Genomic DNA, 23,330 nt, shown 5'->3' on the forward strand with positions numbered 1-23,330 from the left:
TGGTGGAGTGGAGAGAGGAGGCTTGAGAGGGGGAGGGAGACGGATGTCAGAAATCAGAGGGACCCCTGCTGCCATGTCTGGATGCAGCACTGGCTGCGCAGTGAGAAGAGAAGGAGAGAGACAGGCAGAGTTGTGTCTGTTTGGCTGTGTTGCGCTGTGCAGTCTGGTCTAGGTGCCCTACTGACAGCCCAAAGATTGATGGATAGACCTGTGTATCGCACATAACATCAATTCTGTGCTGCTTTCTCTTTCATTCTGAGTCTCACTCCCTCATCACTCCTCCCTTCCCCTCTCTTCTCCTGCTCTCCCCCTCCCTCCCCCTCCCTCCCTCCCTCTCTCCCTCCCTCCCTCCCCGCCGCTGCTCCAGGTCCCTCGCCGGTCCCTCTCTTCTGTATTAGTTTCCAAAAGGCATCTTTAATGCTGCCAGAGAACGCGCTGTGAGGCAGCAAGAAAGCGAGGCGAGCGGATTGCTATCTTTGTGACAGCTTTTCCGCTTGGCAGGCTGCGTGTGAGCCGGGGAACTGGACTGGACTGTGGTGTTTCGTGGAGGAGGTGGGAGAGGAGGTGGGAGAGGGAGAACTGAGGGGCAAGCTGGACAGATGGAGGACGGCACCCAACAACTGGGACACTGCATGGTTGACATGAAGGAGCTGAGTGCCAACCCTGAAGGACTGACCGCTGCCGGTGAGCTCACTGCACTGTGTTGTCTGTCCGTCTGTCCCTTAATCTGTCTCCTCTAGCTCTCTCCTGTGTCCTTCCTCACACAGTAAAACTCTGAAACATCTTGTTTTCTATTAAATTGATTCTGTCTCCTGCATAGTATCCCACTGTTTTTATAAATACATGTCCCAATGATGTCTAGTTTTTGCATATTTTCCCTCTGTTTGTGTTTGCAGTGGTTCTGTCTCTCTAAGACACACGCAGAGAGAGAAGGAGTGTGTGTGTTGGGGAGAGAGAAAGAGAGGGTGGAGGTACCAGTAAGAGTGAGAAAGGGAAACAGTATTAAATGTACACTGATCAATAATCACTGAATGAGTGAATTCGGTGGGGTGCCTTGGGGTCATGTTGTTGCAGTTATTACAAAAGAACATTAATTATACATTCCATTAGCATAAAGTGTTCACAGGTGAGTCCTGAAAATTACTAAATTAATTATTTAATTTTTAAATTCGAAATGAGTACACTGTGTCTCACCAGTCAGTTGATTCTGGAGTGCTAATGATTATTTGGAGTGATGTCATGTTTATAAGTTAATGGTCAAGTGTCTCTTCAAATTATTCCAGAGAATTTATTCTAAAACTTAGTGGCTGCCTTTTCGACAGGTTTCCGATGAGTGTTAGGCTCTTGCAGCGTGGTTGAATTAAAATCGCAAATTGTCTCACAATGTGGTCAGTTCTGTCAGAGGAGCCTGCCTTACCTAATTTTGGGCAACACTGAATTTAATTTAGTGGCTCTGCAGAGTTTGAAGTTTGAAAAACACGGACGTCGCAACAAATTCTCACATCTGTTTGAGTGCCTGTGTGTGCATCCATGTTTCTGTCTGTGTGTGTGCTTTGCTTTTTTTTTTTACTGCAGTCATATTCCATACAGCCTGAATGTGTTGTCACTAATGAACACTGGCAGAGGCAAACTAGATGTCTCAGTGCCCATCACAACAGGAGAATGCTAAAGAGATTAGCCATATCAGTGATGCCACAAAGCCTGCTCTCCAAGTTTAATACCTTTGCTCACCAAAAAGGACAGACACTGCATGAAGCGCTGCTAAGCATTTGCATTGGCATGCAAGCTCAACACCATCATCTTCCCCATGGGGATAAGTAAATGGAGGCGTACAAAGAGGAATGAAAGCGCAATTCATGATGCCTTGTCTCCTTTGCCTCGAACCACACAGATACACGCTGAACCAGCTTAAATGCACAATTACACACATGCTTACATGCAAACACACACACACACAAGGGAATATCTAAACACGCATACACCAGCACATCCTCGCATGCACAGATGTAAGCATGCATGCACAGTCACACATGTGCTCATGCTTTTACAGTTATGACCTAATTGCGAACCCTAGATATGCGCTGCTATAAAATCACACAGTCACAGTTTGGCGATGACATCTGACAGGTGTGGGAGTGCTACAGTAATGACAAACACCTCACTGTACCTCTGTTGTGTTTTCCCCAGCATCCTGGGAGACAAAAGGGAAGAGCAAAGCACATAATTACCATGTTTGGCACGAAAGACAAGTTGACAACCCCGCATTATCAGTCGCAAGGTGAAATAGTTTATCTCCTCCTTCTTGACAGGAGAGAACAGTGGGTGCTGCTCAGTACTTATTAAGGTGGGACTGAGTTGGCATTTTACAAACTCCTCACCATAAGGGGTAAAATTATGTGATTTTATCTATTAAGTATTCATAACAGAATTGGTATAGGTGCATGTGGGTGTTCAATGAAAGCTGCAGCGTAATTGATGGATTTTTATCGCACAATGCTTGACATCACAAGACTGTTGTGGAGCAGAACGTATTCCCTCTGTGCCCTCGTTAACCCTCCACACTCCATCTCCCATCGATGCGACAGTCAAGACCTCCTCAGCACACCCAACTGATTCACAACACTTCATTAAACGCTGGCAACAAAACCATCTGTCCCCTCTCAATCTCCCAGGGCAGTAATGTGACGATAACTCACTCTCCCATTCAGCACCACTTGTCCTAATAGGATGCCTGTTTGTGCAAACATCAATCGTGTTAGCGGTATGTTAGCCAGGCTGATGAGTGAATCATCAGAAAGGATGTGCAGGTGTTGTTCAGGCAATTTAAACTACAGAATAGAGAAGAAAGTAAGATAGGACGAAAGGAATTGGAAGAAAGAGTGCACTTAGTATGCTTGTGATGTCGACTTGGTGGTGGTGTTTGTGGCGGAATGGTTTATTGAGAGACGGCCAGTTATATCCCTAAAATATAAAATCCCATGGTGAGCCAGCCACCAAAGTGAATTATTAATATCGTCTCAAAATCCAAAGTAAATGATATTCAAAATATAAACAGGATTTGTTCTTAGGCACAGGCTCTTATATGTAATATCTATTCATGAAGAGGATAAGCAGGAGTGATTAAGAATGTGTGCTTTACCCACTGTGAGAGGGTTTATCAGAGCTCTTTTTGGAAATTGCTTGATTTTCTTAGTTGAGCTGGAAGCACATGACGGAGACCGGAGCAGCGACGGGCAGCATTTTGGAGCTTTTCCACAATTATTTTTTGTGGAGTCAGGAATAAGGGAGCAGTCCCATGTGAGATCTGTGCGCTCACTCCCCCACATTTCCTACTAACTAGCGCTTGGTTATCACACTGTGCAGTGGGTGAGGAAGCAGGGCAATGAGAAGGGAAGAGGGTTAAATGATCATCTGTAAGACGGACAACTTAAGTCCCTGTACATTAATTAACTTTGTCATTCCAGAGGAATCACCTAGTCTGCTCACATCCTAATAAATTACCCTCTCCTCTCCCTTCAGCGTGCCTTTTTCCCTACTGATACCACCCGCAGACGGGGGGGTGATAGATTGGAGGTACAGTGGGGCTGTGCTGTTATTTCTAGAGCCAGATGAAACTGCAGTATAGCGGGCGGGCACACCTCATTTGCTTTGGGCCCCTCTGGGAGTTACATCTGCATGTGCCGCCTGCCTGCCTGCCTGCCTGCCGCCTTGCTGAGCTTATTACCATATTCATAATGCCAGCGGATATCGATTTTAAATACCACACCTGTTCCACTTTTCTCCTCATACTTATCCACGCATTGGAGCAGGATCACCTGTGAGCTCCGGCGTAAAGGAGATGTGATTGAGATGGACAGTACAGGTGGTTGACCTTTCCCCGTGTAATGGCTAATCATTGTAATTAGACTTTGTGTATTTTTTTTTTGGTCAGCTTGGTTCTCACCAAGAGGTTAATGACATGCGGTGTGTTCAGTGCTCAAAGACAAGGACGGTGTCACAGTGTACATAACAGGTGTTCTGTCCTCAGGTTGTGTGCGCATAATTTGTCCATGATTTTAATAACTGTGGATACGGAGTCACTGTGATCATGTGAACAACACTCACCAGAGCTGCGCTATTAAATGTCATGTATTTGTCCTCAAAGATGGAGCATAACCTGTGTTGCCTGTCTTATCATCAAAGCATCTGGCATGATCCTTCTATAAATACTTGACACACTCACAGGCTGCGCTCTGAAATTCAGACATCTTTTAACTCCAGTCCTCCCCCTGCTTCACTATCAAGCATATCTAGTTGCTTTCCCATGCGTGTATGTCTCATGATCAGTAGCCCCCAACCCATATCAGACCCAGACTTGGCTTTACGTCTTATCTGTATTCAATTAGTTCTGCAATGACAGATATTTTCCACCGCTTTCTACCGCTTTAGATAAGTTGGTGTCTTGCGCAGATGGAGTCCTCCAAAGTAACTGGGCTGCTCAAGTGACAGTCCCCTATGATGGCACCAGAGACAAGACCCAACAGCTGGCACCGTCTCAGCCCACCTAGCTAAAGGGCTTTCTGTTGCCACCACACAACATGTCATCCAGGCTTATTAAAGTTTCATCAGCACTCACAAGGAAGCCTTAGTGGTGACAACATGAAGAGACATGACCCCCGAGGAAAGGGATGATGATGATGATAGTAATGTGAAAACCAGATAGCAACACAGAAAGTATATTTACATGCATAATTACCCTGTTTGTGTAACTCCCTGTGTGTGTGTGTGTGTGTGTGTGTGTGTGTGTGTGTGTCCCAACGTACCCTCGTACTTCAACTACATGTGCATTTGATTAATTTGCGGGTTGCTGTAGTTGTATGCATAACAGATATTGCACTAAGTTTGCATAAGCCTGTTCATTCAAATGTAGCCTGTCCTGACAGCAGCTGACGAGCTAAATTCTCTGACACTTGAGCAAACACGTGGCAAATTGAGATTTTATTTAAAATTTTTGGCAACATATTCGCTGAATTTAGATATGCACTGTAAGTTCCATGTGTTTTTTGTCAAGTTGCCAGGCATTTCTTCAGCCTCAGTAGGCAAGTCACTCTCAAGAGGGCACAAGTAATGCTAATGATCCCCAGACTTTTGTAGGCTTGTTATTAAATAGCAGTGCCCACATTGTTTGTTCTACATGACTTTAAATTAGACATACCAGAGAGTACATGTAAAAGAAGAAAAGAACCTGTACTGGTATTCATACTGTTGTAGTCAGAAACAACTTCTGGATACTGCTGAAAAAGAACCGCAACTTTTTGAAGAGATGATTTCATTTAAACACTCTATTTCTCAATGTGAGCAAGGCAAAACTCATAAAAATCATTAAACTAATTTATAAAGCAACTTGTGATAAATGATGTTGAAACTGAAAGAGTGGAATTAAATTTTTGAGAGTGATAATAGGTAGTTAACACATGATTTCCTGCGTAAATTAAGTAAAAATTCAGTCTTTAATTCTATTAAAATACTGTAGTATGTCTTAAATCAATCTTCATTACACATTTTATATTGTTTCCTGATAAGTTCATGAATCTCTTACTGTGATGAAGTATAGAGAAACATAAACTGTCTCTCAAATTAAATTCTTTTCAACCCTTGCATTTGAATTTACTATATAATATTCCACCCTAAACATGTTTCATAGCATTGCTGTGATCTTGAACAGCTCCACATTTATCCCCCCAAGATGGAAACAACAGCACAGAGACATGCAGCAAATCTGTGATGTTGTATAGAAGCATCTTTGAACTTTTACTGACAGTTAAAGGAAACCAACTTTCTCGATACCGTGGCATTACTCAAGGGAATTGTCAGTTATAAGGGTGGATTATCTGGGTCTTTTCTATTAGCATTCCTGTGCTTCAGCAGGAGGCTCCTATAGATATGAAAGTTTTTTCTTCTTTTGAGCGCATCTTCCTTTCTCTGTCACGAGATCACAGGAAAACAACTGTTTAACAACTGCTAATTCCACAGATGATTTGACTGCTTTATTTGCTCCACCTCAGGTTTCCTCAGCATTTGCTCTGATCATTTTTTTTCTTAGCAGGTGTTCCTTCTCTTTACAGAGGGCCAGTGGTTGGTGGTGTTACGTCTAGGATAGGCAGGTTTTATGTCTTTCCAGCATGCAGTCTTGTCTTGCACCGTTTCTTACTTTAAGATTGCATCATTTTGTTGTGTGATTGTTGTTTAGTCGGATCAAAGTAGACTTGTCCTCTGCGAAGACCTTGAAGTGTGATGAAAGGCTGTAGAAATAAACTGACCCAACTTGACATAGAAGCTGCCAAGAAAGCGCAGTGACTGAAGTAATTATAAAACACAAGTAAATCATTTTTAGTGACGGATCCTCATTATATAAAATGACTATTACCGAAAGTTGTGTGGCTCCCATACATCAGTAAGCATCGAGTATCCATGGCCCATTAGTGGGGTTGATGAGCCTTAGAGAGGCCAATTGTGTCCAAGCACCCCAGGAAGTGGAGAGCGGCATTAAGTGGTTTAGGGCCCCTCTACGTGTTGCACCATCGTGCAGGTGTTTCATCTGTTTGGTTGTGTGTCGGACTGGGAGAGTGATGAATGAGAGACAGTGTTGGCGCCAGATGATACAAGCAGTCAGTCCTTTACTCATCATTATGGCACAAACCCTCAAGGACAATGGATACCTAGATTCTCTTGTTTTGACACTTGCGAAGAATGCAGTGTGTTTGCATAATCTAAAATGAACAGTTACACTTATCACTGTGGCATTTTGGGATCCTGTCGTGCTCCTGGCGTGCTTGAATACAGTCTCTAAAGATTTGTTTTTGTGCTGATTGAAATAGTTTCTGTCTCCAGTGGTGCCACATTGGAGGAAAATGGATCAGATTTCAGCCCTTTTGTCTACTTTATATTCTGTGTCTATGGGCGATGTGGTTATCCCTTTTAATTTGAAGTAGAGGAATTCTTCTTCAGTACTGAAAAAATTTGTGGAAAAAGTTGCTTGTATGAAAAATTATTTGCAGCTATTTTAATAAGAAGAAAGGAAAACATGCACATTGACAGATAATTGCTAGCAAATTGTGAAAACTGGCTGCCTTTTTTTTTTTTGTCCTTCTAAATTTAATGTTTTGGGGTGTCAGACTGGTCATACTGGAAAAAACATGTTAATTGAGGGTGACAGCGTGGGCTCTGGGAAACTGTCATTGTTTTCTGACATCTTTAGACCAGAATATTAATTGATTCATCATAAAAGTAACTGTCAGGTTAATCCGTTTGTAAATTAGTCAGTGGTAAACCCACACATGTTAAAGGTTCTGTAAGTGATAATCTGAGTGTTGATATGGCAGGAAACCAGTCTTTGAAAAGATACAGTGGAGTAATGCCGTCCTGAGCAAAGAGTAAAGCCATGCTACTTCTGTGTGTGTTGTCACCTGAGCTTCTCTTGGGTTTGGTGTGGTAAACCGGTCTAGCTGTGCTCATCATTTGTACTGTGCTCATATGGTGGTTACCGCTAATATTGGGACAACGTCGTCACAGAAGCATAGTGCCCACCCTCCGGTTAACCCTGGTTAACACCTTTAGCTCCATTAGCACTGTTGCCGTTGTTTAACGCTGTTTATGGAATTAGCACTTTAGCTGCTAGCTGCCAGCTCAGCCACCTCCATGTTGTCCAGACAACTCATTTACTCTGAATTTCACATAAAGCCCCTTTAAACCTAAGTAGAGTCAAACTGCAATAGTCAGTGCTCTGATTCACTTACAGTGTGTTATTTACTTGTTTCTTCCATTGTTCTAATGTTTACTTTTATATCCCTCTCAATCTTCCTCTCTCTCTCTCTCTCTCTCTCTCTCTCTCTCTCTCTGTCTCTGTCTCTCTCAGGTGTTATTCTAACACCCAAGCTGCCTCAGGTGGAGTTCAGCCTTGGTAAGTCCCTGTGTTTACTCTGTGATTCAAGGGTCAATTTGGGGATATTCCACTCCCTCCTGACATCCTTGTAAGCACATTAAAGTAACATGGACTCGCTTGCATGGTTGCACACTTTCAATAATGTCAGATCCCTCTTCCCTTGTCCAGAAACACAGCCAAGTTTCATGGCCTATCAGCCCCCGTGGCTAAAATAAATCCAAATGTAACTGTTGTAAACACACACAGCCAAACAGTCACATGCTGACAGTTACACTAATGCAGAAGTCAGTCAGAATTAGTGGCATATCTGCCGACATCCTTAATCTTTTCTCATTCTGACACATACACACGCCCCGAGTGCGGTTAGAAGGGACAACACAGAAAAAGGCAGAGAAAACATTACACAGAGTGGCGAAAGGGTCCTTTTGAACTTTTTTCATGGAGATGGCCTCATTCATTTTTTATGGGACTGAGATGCTGGAATTCTATTTCGAGACAATTCATTGTGGCTCAGGTCAAGTTTCCTAAAGTGAAAATCCAAACAGAAATATTATTCCTGTGGTCTCTGACTGAGGAGACTGACAGCATCAAAGACTGGCGTCTTGGCTCCCTTGTCTCTAACTTTTGAGGCAACTGCAACAAAGACTCCCCACTGTTGCGCTCACAATAAACAAAGAACAACTGAATACAGATATTCCAGAAATGTGGCGACAATTTCTGTTTCATCTCAGTGGTATTAGGAAAGATAATGAACCCACAAATGTATCCTCCCTGGTGTCACATGATGACCCCCAGGCCTGGGCAGTGCTCAGTGTACATCTTGTGACCATTTTTTTTTTTTTGACAGTTTTCGGTGTGCTTAAACCTCAGCTGCATGTTGATACCTCATGAACACTCCTGAAAGTCCCATTGCTATTACACAGAGGGCAAAATTACAGTGAGCCATAAAGACATGTAATCAGAGTTCATTTATATAGAGAGTGTGTGGGGCTCAATAGGAGAGTCATTATCGAGAAAATATACACACACTCACAAGTGCACGCAGCTGGGTGTGTATGTGCACACATCGTAGATACAGGCATACTAATAAATCCTGTAAAAAAAATCTAATAAAGCCTTTGTAATGCTTGCTTTGGTTTCTAAATGTTCAATTTATTCGAATTTCTACTCAAATGATATTGTAGGTTGAGGGTTTGCACTTGAATAGGAAAACAATTTGAATGTAAATTATCTGTCATGGTGGAAAATACAGCTGACAGCTGGCACAGAGAAATGCCATGTCCCTCTTTAATTGCCCCGGTTGAATGTGTGCTCATGTGTGCTCAATGTACAGTACATCTGTCAAACCCTTAATGACAGTGTTTAATTTCTATAATTTTTTATTATTAGATATGTGCATATTTTATTCCTAACGTTTATTGATCTCGATAAAGTAAAGTTGAATATGGTTTAAGCTCTGGAGGGAGGTCACATGTTTAAATACTTGACATGTTTAAATGTGTAATGGATTCTTTTCAAGGAAAAATGAAATGGCGCTAAAGTCATTAATAAGAATAGTAACCAAGCATTCATCCGACAGTCATTCACAATCCACAAACTTCTATTAGGGCTCAGCAGCTATTAGCAGCTACCTCCTGGTAGCAGCCGTCGATTTAGAGCAAGGCAAGTCAAATTTAAAAAAGAATTTCCCTGCTGGAGAGAGGGTCTTTTCACAAAGCTAGGCTGTCATTGCAGTAGAAAGACACAATTACTTTTGAAATTGGTGCTTGATGACCAGAGGAAACAGAAGAAAAAGGGCTGCAGCATTCAGTTCTGCTCAAGATGTAAAAAACCTTTAACCACCAGAATGCACTGCGCCATACTGGACCGATATATGCTCCCGCTTGTGGGTGAAGTAATGTGTGTCTTCCATCCGAATAACAATATGGCGGCTGGCTGGTAACAAAGATTTCGTATTATGTTTAAATGGAAGGCTAAAATATGTTTTTGAAAACATTTTAGTTGTGATAAATTGGCAATGTAGCAACAGAATCTTCGTTTATAGTTGATCAGTACTGCCTAGTGCTGCTGTTTGATCTCAGTATTTTCAGCCTCTGTTTTTCACAATACAGGAAACAGTATGGAGTTCACTTCCTGTTCACAAACTTGTACAATTCAGTTAAACAGTGCACTAAAATATGTTTCTGACATTATTTTAGGTGATTTTTTTGTGTCATAATGTGTAAGTACAATCTGTAGTTTCGAGCGATAGCCACAGAGCCAGTGAAAATTTCGCATCATCCACCGGATTTGAGCTGGGAAATGAAAAGGGAGATTAAGGTGCTGGTAAGATGGAAGGAAATACTACACACTAGGGGTGTAAATCACTAGTTTCATCACATGATATTATATTGATTATTTGGAAATGGTACAATATTTTCCGATATTTCAAAGTCTGCCACAATATGATTTCGATTTGCAATCGATATTAGGCGATATTGAATGCCCATTTAACACAGTTTGTCACAGAAGGCGCTGCCACCCCTTTCTTTTTTACTTTTGGCCATAAAAGATAAAAACAACACATAAATAATAAGAACAGTTAAGTTAACTTTAAACTGACTCCACTAACACAAATAAAACAGCAAATGGGAAAAGTTAACCTTCAGGGCTTTCTGTCAGAGAGACCGTCCTGGAAGAAATCTTTTTATTTTAACCCAACCATCATCTTTTTCATAAAACTTCAGGAATGTCTTGCTTAAAGCCCTGAGGACAAACTTCTCTAAACAGCCATAAAACACAGATTAAAACAAGATCATTCAACAAGACAAACATTCAACTCAGAAATAACTGTCAAGGTTCATGGAAAAATTATTGTTTTTTGCTAGTCACCCATTATTAGCTTAAGCATATTTACATCGCATAAATTAGCCTAGCGCTTAGCAGACTTTTTTCCCTCTTCTCATAGCTTAACAGATTACATTTAAGTTATTATTTTTCTCATTCACCGCTGGTTTAAGTCACTGCATCTCCCGCCAGAACAGCACGGTTTAATTTCAGCCTGCATGCACATTTTTTCTAGCCAAGTGAGACGCTCGTCCAGGCAAGGTACGTGGTGTTTTATCTCATAACGTCATTGTCTACATACACCATGTGCTCTGATGGTTGTTCTATATTTTCTCCAAAATCCAAAATATTGCCACACTGCTGCTATTCCTGAGTACATAATGTTATCCTCATTGTCTTTTTCTTGGCTGTTTGCCATCTGCCTGCCGCTTTTTGACGGTGACACCGATTGTCAAAATAAAAGCCTATGCTAAAGATGACGATATGGATTGATGTTTTCCCTTTGCATTAGGGCCGTAACGGTACATGTATTTGTGTCGAACTGTTCGGTACGTGACTTTCGGTTCGGCACGACCATGTACTGAATTATTGGGCGCAGGATATTATTTTATTTTATTTTGTTTTATTTTAATTCCGTTTTTGCGAGCCGAACCATTTAAAATATCTAGTTCCCCGACGGACATAATTGAGTGACGGACCGAGTCTGACTGTAAATCTCCACTTTCACTTTGTGCAGCGCATTCTTGCATTTTGACAGCAGTCGGGTATGTACTTGGAAACATGTCTAACATGCTAATGCATCTAAAGCGACACCACCCGAGTTTGAACGGCACGACTAGAAAAGCAAGCTGGTGCAAACTACGATATCGTCGTCGTTTAAAAAGAAAGAGCATTTCCCTGACCATCACGCTAAAGAAATAATCAACGCCATTGGAGTTGAGTAAAATTGTTTAAGCTGCACTTTAGATATAAGCATGTTTTGTTTACTGCACTTTAACAAAGTGGGAAAGCTAAGTAAGTTCCTAGTAAAACTGAATCTGAGCAGGCTTTAAAGCTGACCAGCTGCACTATACTTTTTATTTTAATTGAGTAAAACTGTTAAAGCAGAAATGTATATTTATATTTTTCATTCAAAAAATGTGTTAAAAAAACAGCAGGATTTTATTTTTCACTTTTATATTTCTATTTTCATTCAAACAATGTGAAAAAGCAGGATTTTATATATATTTGTTTCATTCAAAAGTTGTGTAAAAAGAGTTAACTGCTGTGGTGGTATGTTTTAATAAGGTTACCAATAAGTAAAAGATATTTAATAGTTGTCTATTTTTTTCATTACTGTACCGAAAAAAAACGAACCGTGACTTGTGTACCGAGGTACGTACCGAACCGAGATTTTTGTGTACCGTTACACCCCTACTTTGCATCATTAAATCAATAAGTCGATCTAGATGGATGGATCGTCACACCCCTAATAGACACATTGTGATGATACACAACTGGTTGGAAATCAGCAAACTATCTCATGAACACTGTTGGGCAGTAACGCGTTATTACTAACGCGTTACAGTAATGCCGTTAGTTTTGGCAGTAACTAATACTCTAACACGTTAGTTTTTAAATTCAGTAACTCAATTACTGTTACCAAATGGTGCCTCACAATCGGTGAGTCACTGTCGACCTACTGGCCTCACCACAGTGCTGTACATTAAGCGGTAGCGCTTCTGTAGATTTTTAGTCCCAGTAACGTCCAGTGACGTGATATCCGTTTTTTATCCCGAGGAAGCTTTTGCTGTGGACAGACAATGTCTGCGGTGGGCGACAGACTCGACATCATCATGTAGCTCTACAAATGTTCTCTAGCTCATTTTCCATATTTATATCCAAGTACCGTAGTTGTAAAACGTTTAGCTGCCTGACAGCAAGTGACTCCACTGTAGAAGACGGTTGCATGTTTCCTATACCGTTTAATTGTTTTGTCAAGTTGTAGTCTAACAGTCCCTTGGTTAAACTCCATTCGCTGTCGCTTTTAGGCGATGTAGCTACGAGCCAATACAGTTATGAAATGTTTTGGTGCAGGGCTGAGTTTCCCAAAACATCAATGAACGTTGTCCTCTTTGTGGCTTAGAAAAACTACACTGCAAAACAGAAAAGCACCTAGCGTCCTCTAGTGTCCCCACTCAGTCATCTACAGCCAGGACATACTCAGAGTATAGATGACACTAGTGCGCGTGCCTCAAGGTCATGGCGTGATGGCGAGCCAAGACGAGAGTCCTAACGACCTTTTACGAGCAGACCTGAATCTGACAGCCCACACAAACTATTCAGTGGCTAAGATACAGTACTAATTATTCAAAGGCAGCAAAAAATAAATAAATATTTTGAGGCTGCTTTTGAAAGAAGCAGTCGGAGAAAATCTGAAGTCTTCAGTAAGGTTATTTGAGCAACTTGGCACACAAAAACCAAAAGCAGCTTCACTTTCAGTAAGTAAATCAAATGACTCCAGAGGTCTGGGTGATTTGTAGCTTTTGACTATGTTGAACTCACTTTGTGTAGGAAGGCTGTTCAATGTGTCTTATATTAGCAAGAGAACTTAAACTGTGTGTGTACTGGAAGCCATTTCAGTTATCTGAGGAGAGGTGAGATGTACAGTACTTCCTGTTGTAGTCCCTGTTAAAACTCAAAATCAACAGGGAACTGAGTGTAGGGAGTAATTATTGATTGTTAATCATGTGCACATGTCCTTGTCTTTGTGTGTGTATAGGAGTGGGGCCCAACTTTTGCAATAAACTTTGCAGCTAATTAACATTTAATTACATCACTGAAGACAAACATGGTGTTTAGGGGAAGAAGGCTGCTGGTAGATGGCAATGATTAAAGGAACATCCCACTGATTTAACACATGAAGCTCCATTAACTTGTTACAAGGAACATCACTCAGCCTGTGAGAACAGATGTTTAGTGTTTGTCTGTGGCTCTAGAGCGAAATCTCTAAAGTGTGAAAAATGACCCAGATGATGTCATCGGGGTTATTTCGGCTGGGGCTTGACACTTGACATATTTATTAGAAAGCCCATGGTACAAACTGAAGGTGTAGAGTTTGAAAGAAGTGACCACTAAGGAGGTAATGGGGGCTTTTTATTGTGCTTACATGTCTCCATGCTTCCCTGGCTTGCTTCTCTTCATAGCATCTTAGCTCCTCTCAGCGAGGATGTGAGCGACAAATGCAAGGCAGAGATGCAAGAGCGGAGGAGTCGAAACTGCCAAAGGAGGAATCCTTAAGCCATAGTGAGTCAGTTACTGTCCCACATATAGAGGTGTGCTATTTATATGTCACACCACTTGTAGGATACACTTGTGTTTCCTCGCTCTAAGCTTCTACAGAAGCCTCTTCTCTCCTTGTTCCTTGTCTCCTCAAGGTGCATATAAGGGATTGGAAGATCCTCCATGATGGCAGAGGGGAATGATTTGCGGCTCACAGAGAAAAGAGATGAGGAGGCTAAAGTTAGCATAATCAAAAAAAGCACCCAGTAAGGTTTGAAGTAAAGTTTCTATCCAGCTGCATTATGGGAAATGCAGGATCTGGCATGTATGAAGCCTGACCCAACGTACAGACTAAAAGTCAGGATATCTCAGCATTGTTCTTTTTTAAGTCTGTCTCTCATGTGTCCCCCAGTTATAAGGAAGTGCAGTAGCAAATCACTGGAGAACAGATTTTTAAAAAAATCACAAATGCATGCATCTATCTGGTCAGCAGAACTTCTGAGGTATTCGCTGCAGTCAGTACAATACCTTAAACTAGACAGGTGAATTTCAAAGTCATGAATTAATGCTCCTTAAAGCTCCGCCGTATTACCAGGTATTAATATTATTGTCTCAGAGGAGCATTTGTTTCAACAGTCAGTACACAGAAGCATACAGATACAGACACAGAATCTATATATATATATATGCATCCAGTTGCAGGCCTCAGATTTTCACTGCCAGTGATTGCTTTCTGTAAATGTTGTGCAGATGAAAGAAGTAAACAATTTAAACTTGAACTTAGCGACGTCATTGAGGCAGATTGTTCAGGGCTGCTCCTGCAGAGAGGCCAAAACTCCTACTAAAGCGATCTCTTCTTCATTTAAGAGTCTTATATCTTCACCTAGATGGAAGTAATGTGAAGTGTTTGCTGTAGCTGTTGGTTAATAACAAAGTATATAGAGCCTCTCAGCTTATGTGGACTAATTAGAGAAACTCCATCCACTAGCAAGATGGATAACTAGATTTGCCTCACTCACCAGCCAAAAAAAACCCAATAGTGATCTATCTATCAGTGCATAAAAAAAGATGATTCCCCCCCTCTGACTAAGAGCACAGGCTGAAAACATTTCCTCCTTCCTTCTGCATGGATACAGTAGAATACAGTGGTCAGACTCATCACTAGCTGAATTTTACTACTGCAGCTTAGGGTTTATTTTTCAAAACCAGAAATAATGAGGGGATTTGTGTGTGTTGGTGTTTGCCTCTGTTTTGACACTGTGTCATAAAAATCTGATGTGAAAAATCTTTTCTACCCCAAATGTAAGATAGAAACAAACAAACTCACCAGTGAAATTTAAATGTTGTGCACGTTTCTGTCACTTAAAATACCAGCCAGTTTAAAATGGTGACTCCTGTGTCTTAGCTGAGACAGTCAGTAGGAGAATTATTTCATTTTTATATCTTAAGTCAACCCTTGGATGAGAAGAAATATTAATAAAACTTATACTTAATTATTTATCTTGTTATGAGCCCCAAGTACCATTTCACTTTAAAAACTTGCTCTGAGATTGCTTTCAGGGGAACACAGGTCTCCTTCTGGGGAGCTATGTCCCGCATGTCTCCCTCAAAACTTGAACACCGAGTAAGATGCAGCAGTACTGCGGAAGTGAGAGACTCTAAGGAGGCTTTCGCATCAGGGACGCGGGCCTGGATCTGAGTACACTTGACCTGAAAGTCCAGTTTATTTGATAAGTGTGAATACTGTGTATCATACCTGGGAACAGTACATCGATTGCCTGAATACAGTTATGGTTTACTTGGGTACAGTTTGCAGGAGGTGTAAAAACTGACTATACCAAAACACAAAAGTAGACTGCTATTTAACGTGAGTAGTAGGGTCAGTTAACGAACTCGGTACTTTTAAGGGTACCGTCTGAATTATGTCTGCACGACTGAGTACTGATTTATGTTTAATCCATCTGTGCCAAATTTCAATACCTGAGAACTCACCTGGGTGAAACTGCCTGATAGACAAGAGGCACAAAGTGCCCCAGAGCCTGGAAGCCAGCCACGGAGCTCTGGGGGCTGGCAAGAGAGCTCCGTGAAAGCCGCTGGGTTCACCTTCAGACAGGAGGTGGAAGCACCCAAAAGCTGGGAAGCCAGCCACAGAGCTCTGTGGCCGTTTTGTTTACCCAGCGAGCCAAAACTATCACTGCAGCACCGATTTGGGATAGTTTTGGCGTCTGGCCTATTTTCTTTTTTATATTATTTTAGTAATAGCCTAGTATCACAGCTAGATGAGCGCGCGCGTGCGCACACACACACACACACACACACACACACACACACACACACACACACACACATACACACACACACACACACACACACACACACACACACAGTATGACAGCAAAGATAAGCTGTGTGTGATTAGAAAAGAGCAGAAGGGCAGAACTGCGTTTTAGTCTACTATGTCACCCCTGCTATTTGTTCAAAAATACATTCATGTCAGAGTCAAGACTAAGAAAGGTCCCATGGGGTATCGGTATGGGTTCAAATATGAATGATTCCCAACCCTAGTTAGTCGCAGACAGAAAGTAACATTAGACTTGCAAAGGCATTTTTCAGTGCTGATGTTCGCCACTATTGATAATAATGAATTAATTTGTAAAGTGCTTGCAATCAAAGTGCTGTACATCATTAAAAACAGAAGGGTTACTGAGAAGAGTATACAATAAATAAAACAATAAAACAATGACAGACAACAATAAACAGACAAATCAAGACTTCTGCACAAAAGTGAACAAATGGGTCTTTAGCTTTGCTTTAAATACATCAACTGCCTGCCTTATACCAATAGGTAGACTATTCCACAAGGTTGGTGCACAAAAAGTTCTGTGGTGCAATGCCATTCACAATTTTAGTCTGTTATAACCTCTGCCGGAAGCCAATGGAGCGAAGCTGACACGGGAGTAATATGCTCATATTTACCCATTTCGGTCAGAACATGAGCTTTCTTTACCATCTGAAGACCCCAAAAAGTCGTCTTTGGCAAACCCTGACAAATGTGCATTGCAGTAATTTAGCCGTGATGTAGCAAAAGCATGAACAAGGATCTTAGCATCCTTAAATGAAAGGATAGGTTGAATCTTAGTAATGTTTCTTAGGTGAAAAAATGCCACTCTGGTCACCTCCTTTATTTGAAAATCAAACGAGAGGGTCTGATCTTAACACATCATACATATGCTTTAGTTTTGCAGGACCAATAATCATTATTTCGGCCTTAGCCAAGTTAAGTAACAGGAAATTTCTAGATAACCATCTCCTAACTGCAGCTGCGCAGGTCTCAAGTTTAGTTATATCTGACCCATTTTGAAGGATAATACAACTGTAAATCATCTGCATAACAATGAAAACAAATCCCAAATGAACGTAAGATCTGACCCAAGGGTGCCAAGTAGAGAGAAAATGCAGTGGACCAGGTACAGACCCCTGATATGTGCTCGGCACCCTCTGATCTCATCCTCTGAGCTACTTGGCCATGGGTGATAATGTAGGAAGGCAGGCAAAAGGGTTGTTCTTGACATTGTCTAAATACTAACCATAGTGGGTGTAATGCAAAGGTTGACTCCATTGTATGGGCTCGGGATCTTGCAATTGCCACTCTTTTCTACACTGTAGCGACAACGTAAACAACAGTCACATTGATGATGATGCAGATGTACTATGGAACGGAAGATTACTAATGGGAAAGCTGAGTGGTAAGGGAGTGAGGAGTGGGACAATGGACTTAGGCATGTTACGAATCAGTCGTACCTAAATATTGCCTCATACAGGTGTGCTGTCAGTGTATATACAGTTAGGCACATTTATACACTAATGCCTACACACACAAGAACTTAACAGCAGTGTATTCAAGTTTTAAATATTTCATGCACTTGTCTCTACTTCAGTTTTTTTTTATTCTTTTATCAGAGTGTCAGCGTAAATGATGGATGTGAAATGTTGAATATCAGGTCAATTCTGTGCCGTGATTAACCACAGTAAAAGTAAAAGCTGACTTTTTATTTTGCAGACAACTTTTGTTCCTTTTCAAGTAATGGTCTCGGTTCTTTACAGAAGAGACACAGTGGAGTTTCAAAAAGATTATTTTTTTTCAAAGTGCATTTGTAATACTCCTCAACAGTGTTTGAGCCCGAGTGTTACAAGACGGAAGGTTTAAAAATACATTGTCAGTATTCAAACCAAAAAAACGTTCCCCTTTAATTTTGTATTTTTTGCATAAATATCAGAAGTAAAGATCTAAATTTGCTGTTAATGTCAGCTTGACAAATGCACTTTGAATTATACACAGCTCCCTTCCCATATGAAACAACAAATTACAGGCAATATATTAAAGTACATCATATGCTTGTCAATATCGTATAAATTTACATGAGTGATAAGCGGCCCCGTGCAGCAGGTGAAGGACTATTTATCACAACACGACAGCCCCGGTTTTCCCTCAGGTTTCCTCAGACCCACTGACAAACAGGTGTGCAAATGGCAGCACATGCGAATAATGTTGTCAAATTAATTGAAGCGTTGAAATAATTATCATGATGAATAAGCGTCTTCTGGAGATGAGCATATATTCCTGTCTCCTGTGGCAACTCCCAGGGCTCCCCTCACGATTAAATGGAATTTGGATTCATTGTGGGGTCTCAGAGGCCTGCTGCATTAAAACTCATTTCCAGCAAATTCATCTTGAAAGAGCTCAGCATACTCCAATCACACAAAATAAATACAGCATAGTAATTGAAGCCTCCAAGGATGGGCAAACATTATTACTCCAATTGCTCAATTGTTATGGTAATTTAGAAATCAGTCTCAGTATACTTTGGTAGTTGAGTCGCTTGAGACTAAAATTGCAAGTCATGTCATTGTTGAATTAATTCTCACCTAAGCAAAGGCAGGTGATTCACTCGTAAATGACCGAAAATCTACAAATATAATGTTCTTTAAGGCACTCTATCATACGCTCAATCCATTATTTGAATCTCTCCAACTTTAATAGACCAAACTCTTCTTTCTTCCTTCCATGTCACTCCCTCATTCCCTCATATCCCCCCTCTCACTCAGGCTTCCTTCCTCAAACTCAGACTGCCTCTCTAAGGGACTCTCTCATCCTTTCCCTCTGTCACCCTCTTTATTTCCTTTTCCTGCCAACCCCACCCAGCATCATAATAGGTCTGACCTTAGAGGGTCAGTCGAAGTGTCATATCCCTGTAAGAGAGCCAGTCCTGTGATGCATGGTTGGGCACCCAGTTCCATTTCAATCACCAGTCTGGCTGTGGTTAACTGTGCAGCGGGGTAGGGAAGATCCCTCAGGCCAGTCAAATATACGTCCCCTGAGGAGACTGATGAGGACAGTCAGTGACTTATCTGCAGTATCCCATCTTAGCTTGTGTGTAAAAAAAGGAAAATGATTTTAAAATCATGGGAAAAAAAGAGAGAGAGAAAGCCAGTGTGATTTAGAGAAAGGTAGCAAAAAAATGGGATGTTAGGAAGTGATGACATGATGAAACAGATTGAAAGGTTTTTCCTTTCAGATACAGAGCCCATTATTTTTGCATGTTTTGAGTGTTTGCATGTGCATTTCCTATTAGTAATACGTAATCTGGTAACACATAGTTAAACTCATCAGCATCACCAAGAAGAAAAATCAGAGGCTAGGTAGTTTGTATGTAACAAGCATCAAACAACAGATGAAACCAAAACAAATATCAGTTGATGGTCCATAATATGCTGTCAGTGAATTGGAGTGTCATTAATTGAACTTGTTTGTTCCTCCATTACTTGCAGCAGTGTGTTATGAAAGAATTTAGCCCAGCTAACAGCCTGTAAAAATTCATTTCCTTTCATTCATTTATTCATTTTCTATGACCGCTTATGCTTGTACAGGGTCGTGGGGGGGCTGGAGCCTATCCCAGCTGTCACTGGGTGAGAGGCAGGGTACACGCTGGACAGGTTGCCAGACTATCACAGAGCTGACACATAGAGACAGACAACCAATCACACTCACATTCACACATACAGGTAATTTAGTCACAAATTAACCTGCATGTCTTTGGATTGTGGGAGGAAGCCAGAGAACCCAAAGATATCCCACACTGACATGGGGAGAACATGCAAACTCTGGACAAAACAGCCCCAGCCGGTGGATGTGAACCCAGAATCCTCTTGCTGTGAGGCAACAGCGCTAACCACTGCACCACTGTGCTGCCCACATTTCCATAGTTTGAGCGAGATTTGCATTTTGTTTTTATATTCCAACAAAGGCCTCAATCAGAGCAGTTTTAGTGCATCTTTTTTTAGACATCATAGAATCACTTGTCCTTAGCTTAACCCTGTTTTGCTGTGACGCAAACTCACAGATCTGTACCTTAAATCTGCATAAATTATGGATCAGTGGAGGGCACTCGGGGACCGGACACAGGAAAAGGGACTGTGTGAGTACATGAGAACCTTAGGAGACACCCTGGAGAGTACGACCAGCTGGTCCAGGAGCTTTGCCTTGCATGATGGTCAGTTCAAGGCTTATTTCAGGATGAGTCAGAGACAGTTTGACAATCTGCTATCGTTGTTGGCCTAATTACAGTTGGAAAAGGTAGTTGAGGCTACAGTTTGTTAAGATATGTCTTGCAGCTTGCCTAGAAGGGCAATAATGAAAATGAGCTCCCATTAGCTTAGCACTGTACGCTACCACTTGTTGTCATCACCACCACAGAAGGCACACCTCTCAAATCATCTGATTGGAGAATGGGTAAAAAACGCCAATGATGCTTTTCCACTCTGAGGTGACATTTTTTTAACTCGAGGCATTCAGGGCACTCCTGCAAAAACATGAGGCGCATAGAGTGGGAAAACAGGAGTTGCTCAGACACCCAAAAGCAGTGAGTAAAGCGCTTTACTTTGGTACAAAACAGTTTCAAAAAGTCGTCCCTAATTCAATGCATTTCTTTTGTTTTCTAACTATCTATAATTAGACCTCTACACTCTACACTTGCATGTACTTGCGCAGTACATGCAAACATTTGACATTGTTAATGTGAGAGAGAGCTATATGTCTGTAAAATCAATTTTCAATAGTATCAATTATATGTATGCAGGTCTGTAAACAGTCAAACACCTTTTGCGCCTAGAGTGTTGACACAACAGACCCCCAATCGCAGGCACACAGATGCTTTTTCTATGAATATCAGTGCCTATGAAGGTATTTTTCACGACTCAGTTTTGGTTGTGCCTGCACGCAAACTCCTCTGCTTCAGCCTTCCTCCTGCATAAGCAAATGTGAGACCTTCTTTAATGTGGATCCAAAAGACCTGGCGCCAGGATCTTGAAGAGAAAAAGGGAATGTGGAATCAGAATAGCCCCTAAGAGGTATCACATGCATAAGCTCTGCTGCAGTGCAAAATATTCTACAACTCGGTTTTGTAGCCTTTTCCCCACAACAGTTGCTAAGAGAGGCAGAGGCTCTGAATTTGACTGTCATTCGTACTATCAGCAGTCGTAAGCATGTTTGCTGTCTTCTTTATTCCTCAAGTAAGTCTTTCTAGCTTGGCAGACACAGCACAGATGATGCCTTAATTCTAACACCAATTTGGTCACCGCTGGTTTATTTTAGAATAGGGCTAATTTACCAAAAACTCACTGGGACATTTGAATGGATTTCTGGCATTTGAGAAATTTTGGTTGACTTGGAGTTTAAGCAGTGCCAAGGTCAGCTCTCCCACGACTGCTGTCTCGAGATTCATCACAAGCTGTGGTGAGATTATTGGAGCATTTTACAGGTTGTGATTAACGGTTTCCTTCATTATGCTGTGATAAAAATAAAACTCAAAACTGCTTCAAAACAGACCATATTTTCTGCGTCTTTCCAGCCATCTGCGGGCCCATATTCACCTTGTTTTCTTCTTTCTTTTAGTTAAAAGTAAAATGCTCAATGTTGCCTCTCTTCTTCATGGAGGCAGCTATCCTGTTTGAATAAACCTCTGTGTAAGCATCCTCGCAGTGATCACTTGATTGATCTGTGCACTGTGAGCATAGCATTATAGCATAGCATAAGTCGTAGGAGGTGTAGTGTGATTAAAAGAAATCTACAGTGTCTGCCCAGCTTAAAGAAGCAGTGTGTAAGATTTAGGGGGATTTAGTGGCATCTAGTGGTGAGGATTGCTAAATACACCCAGCTGAAACTTTTGGTAATAATTCCTTCAATGTTCATTGTTGAGGAGTTTTTTACTCTAAGCCGCATTATCCGCAGAGCTCTCTTACTCTCCAAAACAAATGGAGCAGGTGATTAAACCAGTAAAAACACTGAATAAAGCAGTTTCACATTACAAATCAATGTTTCTCCAATGCTGCTCAGCGCATTGTATACTGGCAGCTAGCCCAGTACCTGCTGATCTGTGCTCACTTTTTTCTCTAACAACTTCAGATGTTCAGGAGGTTTTTACCATGAGCTGATTATCTGCAGAGGTCTCTTCCTCTCTTAAACAAACAGACCCGTTGAAAAAATCAGTGTTCTTGCTTTACTTTTGTTGCAGAGGGGCTGCAAACTACGGTGGCTGGCATGATGCAAAGGTCCCTTTCTAGAGCAAGTGTTTGGTTTGTCCACTTGGGGCTACTGTAAAAACATGGCAATCTCTATAGACAAGGACCCACTACCTGTGTAGATATAATCGGCTCATTCTAAGGTAGTGAAAGCACAGCAATTGACCGTAGATGCAGGCTGACAAATCATAGCGTAGCACTGGGCCAGCTCAGAGACCAGGGTACAACAACAACACAGCTGTGCTCCATTGACTGTAGTGCAATTGTTTCAGATTTCCTTCATTTTCAGGCTGGTTTTGTGGATTTGGAGCTAAATGTTGTGCCTGGGGCACGTCGTGTATTAATGATACTCGTTACCTGGAGAGCTTCGAAAAAGATAAACGTTTCTTCCCTGTTCCAAAACCAAAATCAAACCCTGAAAAGTGTAGGGTTAGCTCGCTAGCTTCTGAAGATATAGCCTACTGAATGTATACACATGCTGCTTTTGCTTTTTAATGATTATAACAGTGAAACAAAGGCCGACCCTGCTGTACAGGAACCAGTGAAGGGAAGCAGGGAAACTTTGATGATATTGAACCAGCTGTGTGGCATTGCAGTGTGCACAGAAGAACGCTGTTTTACTTCCCTCGGAGATCCCTGCCAAACCGTTGCGGCAGTCCGACCGGGGGGGGGGAAGCGATTATCTACACACACTGCAATGCCACACAGCTGATGAAAGTTTCCCTTTATATTCATTGTCTTGTGT

At 41.5% G+C, this 23,330-nt stretch overlaps 1 protein-coding gene across 2 annotated transcripts in view; it reads left to right on the plus strand.

Moving 5' to 3' along the window:
* Positions 1-424: 424 nt before the first annotated feature.
* The window catches only part of inpp4b (inositol polyphosphate-4-phosphatase type II B), a 205,751-nt gene continuing 182,845 nt past the window's right edge, over positions 425-23,330 (plus strand). For both annotated transcript variants that reach the window (XM_033624596.2, XM_033624594.2), the window contains exons 1-2: positions 425-684; positions 7,895-7,939. In XM_033624596.2, the coding sequence (XP_033480487.1) occupies positions 600-684; positions 7,895-7,939 (130 nt within the window). In that variant the 5' untranslated portion in view covers positions 425-599. The remainder of the gene's footprint in view (positions 685-7,894; positions 7,940-23,330) is intronic.

Source organism: Epinephelus lanceolatus, chromosome 3, assembly GCF_041903045.1.
Source record: "Epinephelus lanceolatus isolate andai-2023 chromosome 3, ASM4190304v1, whole genome shotgun sequence".
NCBI lineage: Eukaryota > Metazoa > Chordata > Actinopteri > Perciformes > Serranidae > Epinephelus > Epinephelus lanceolatus.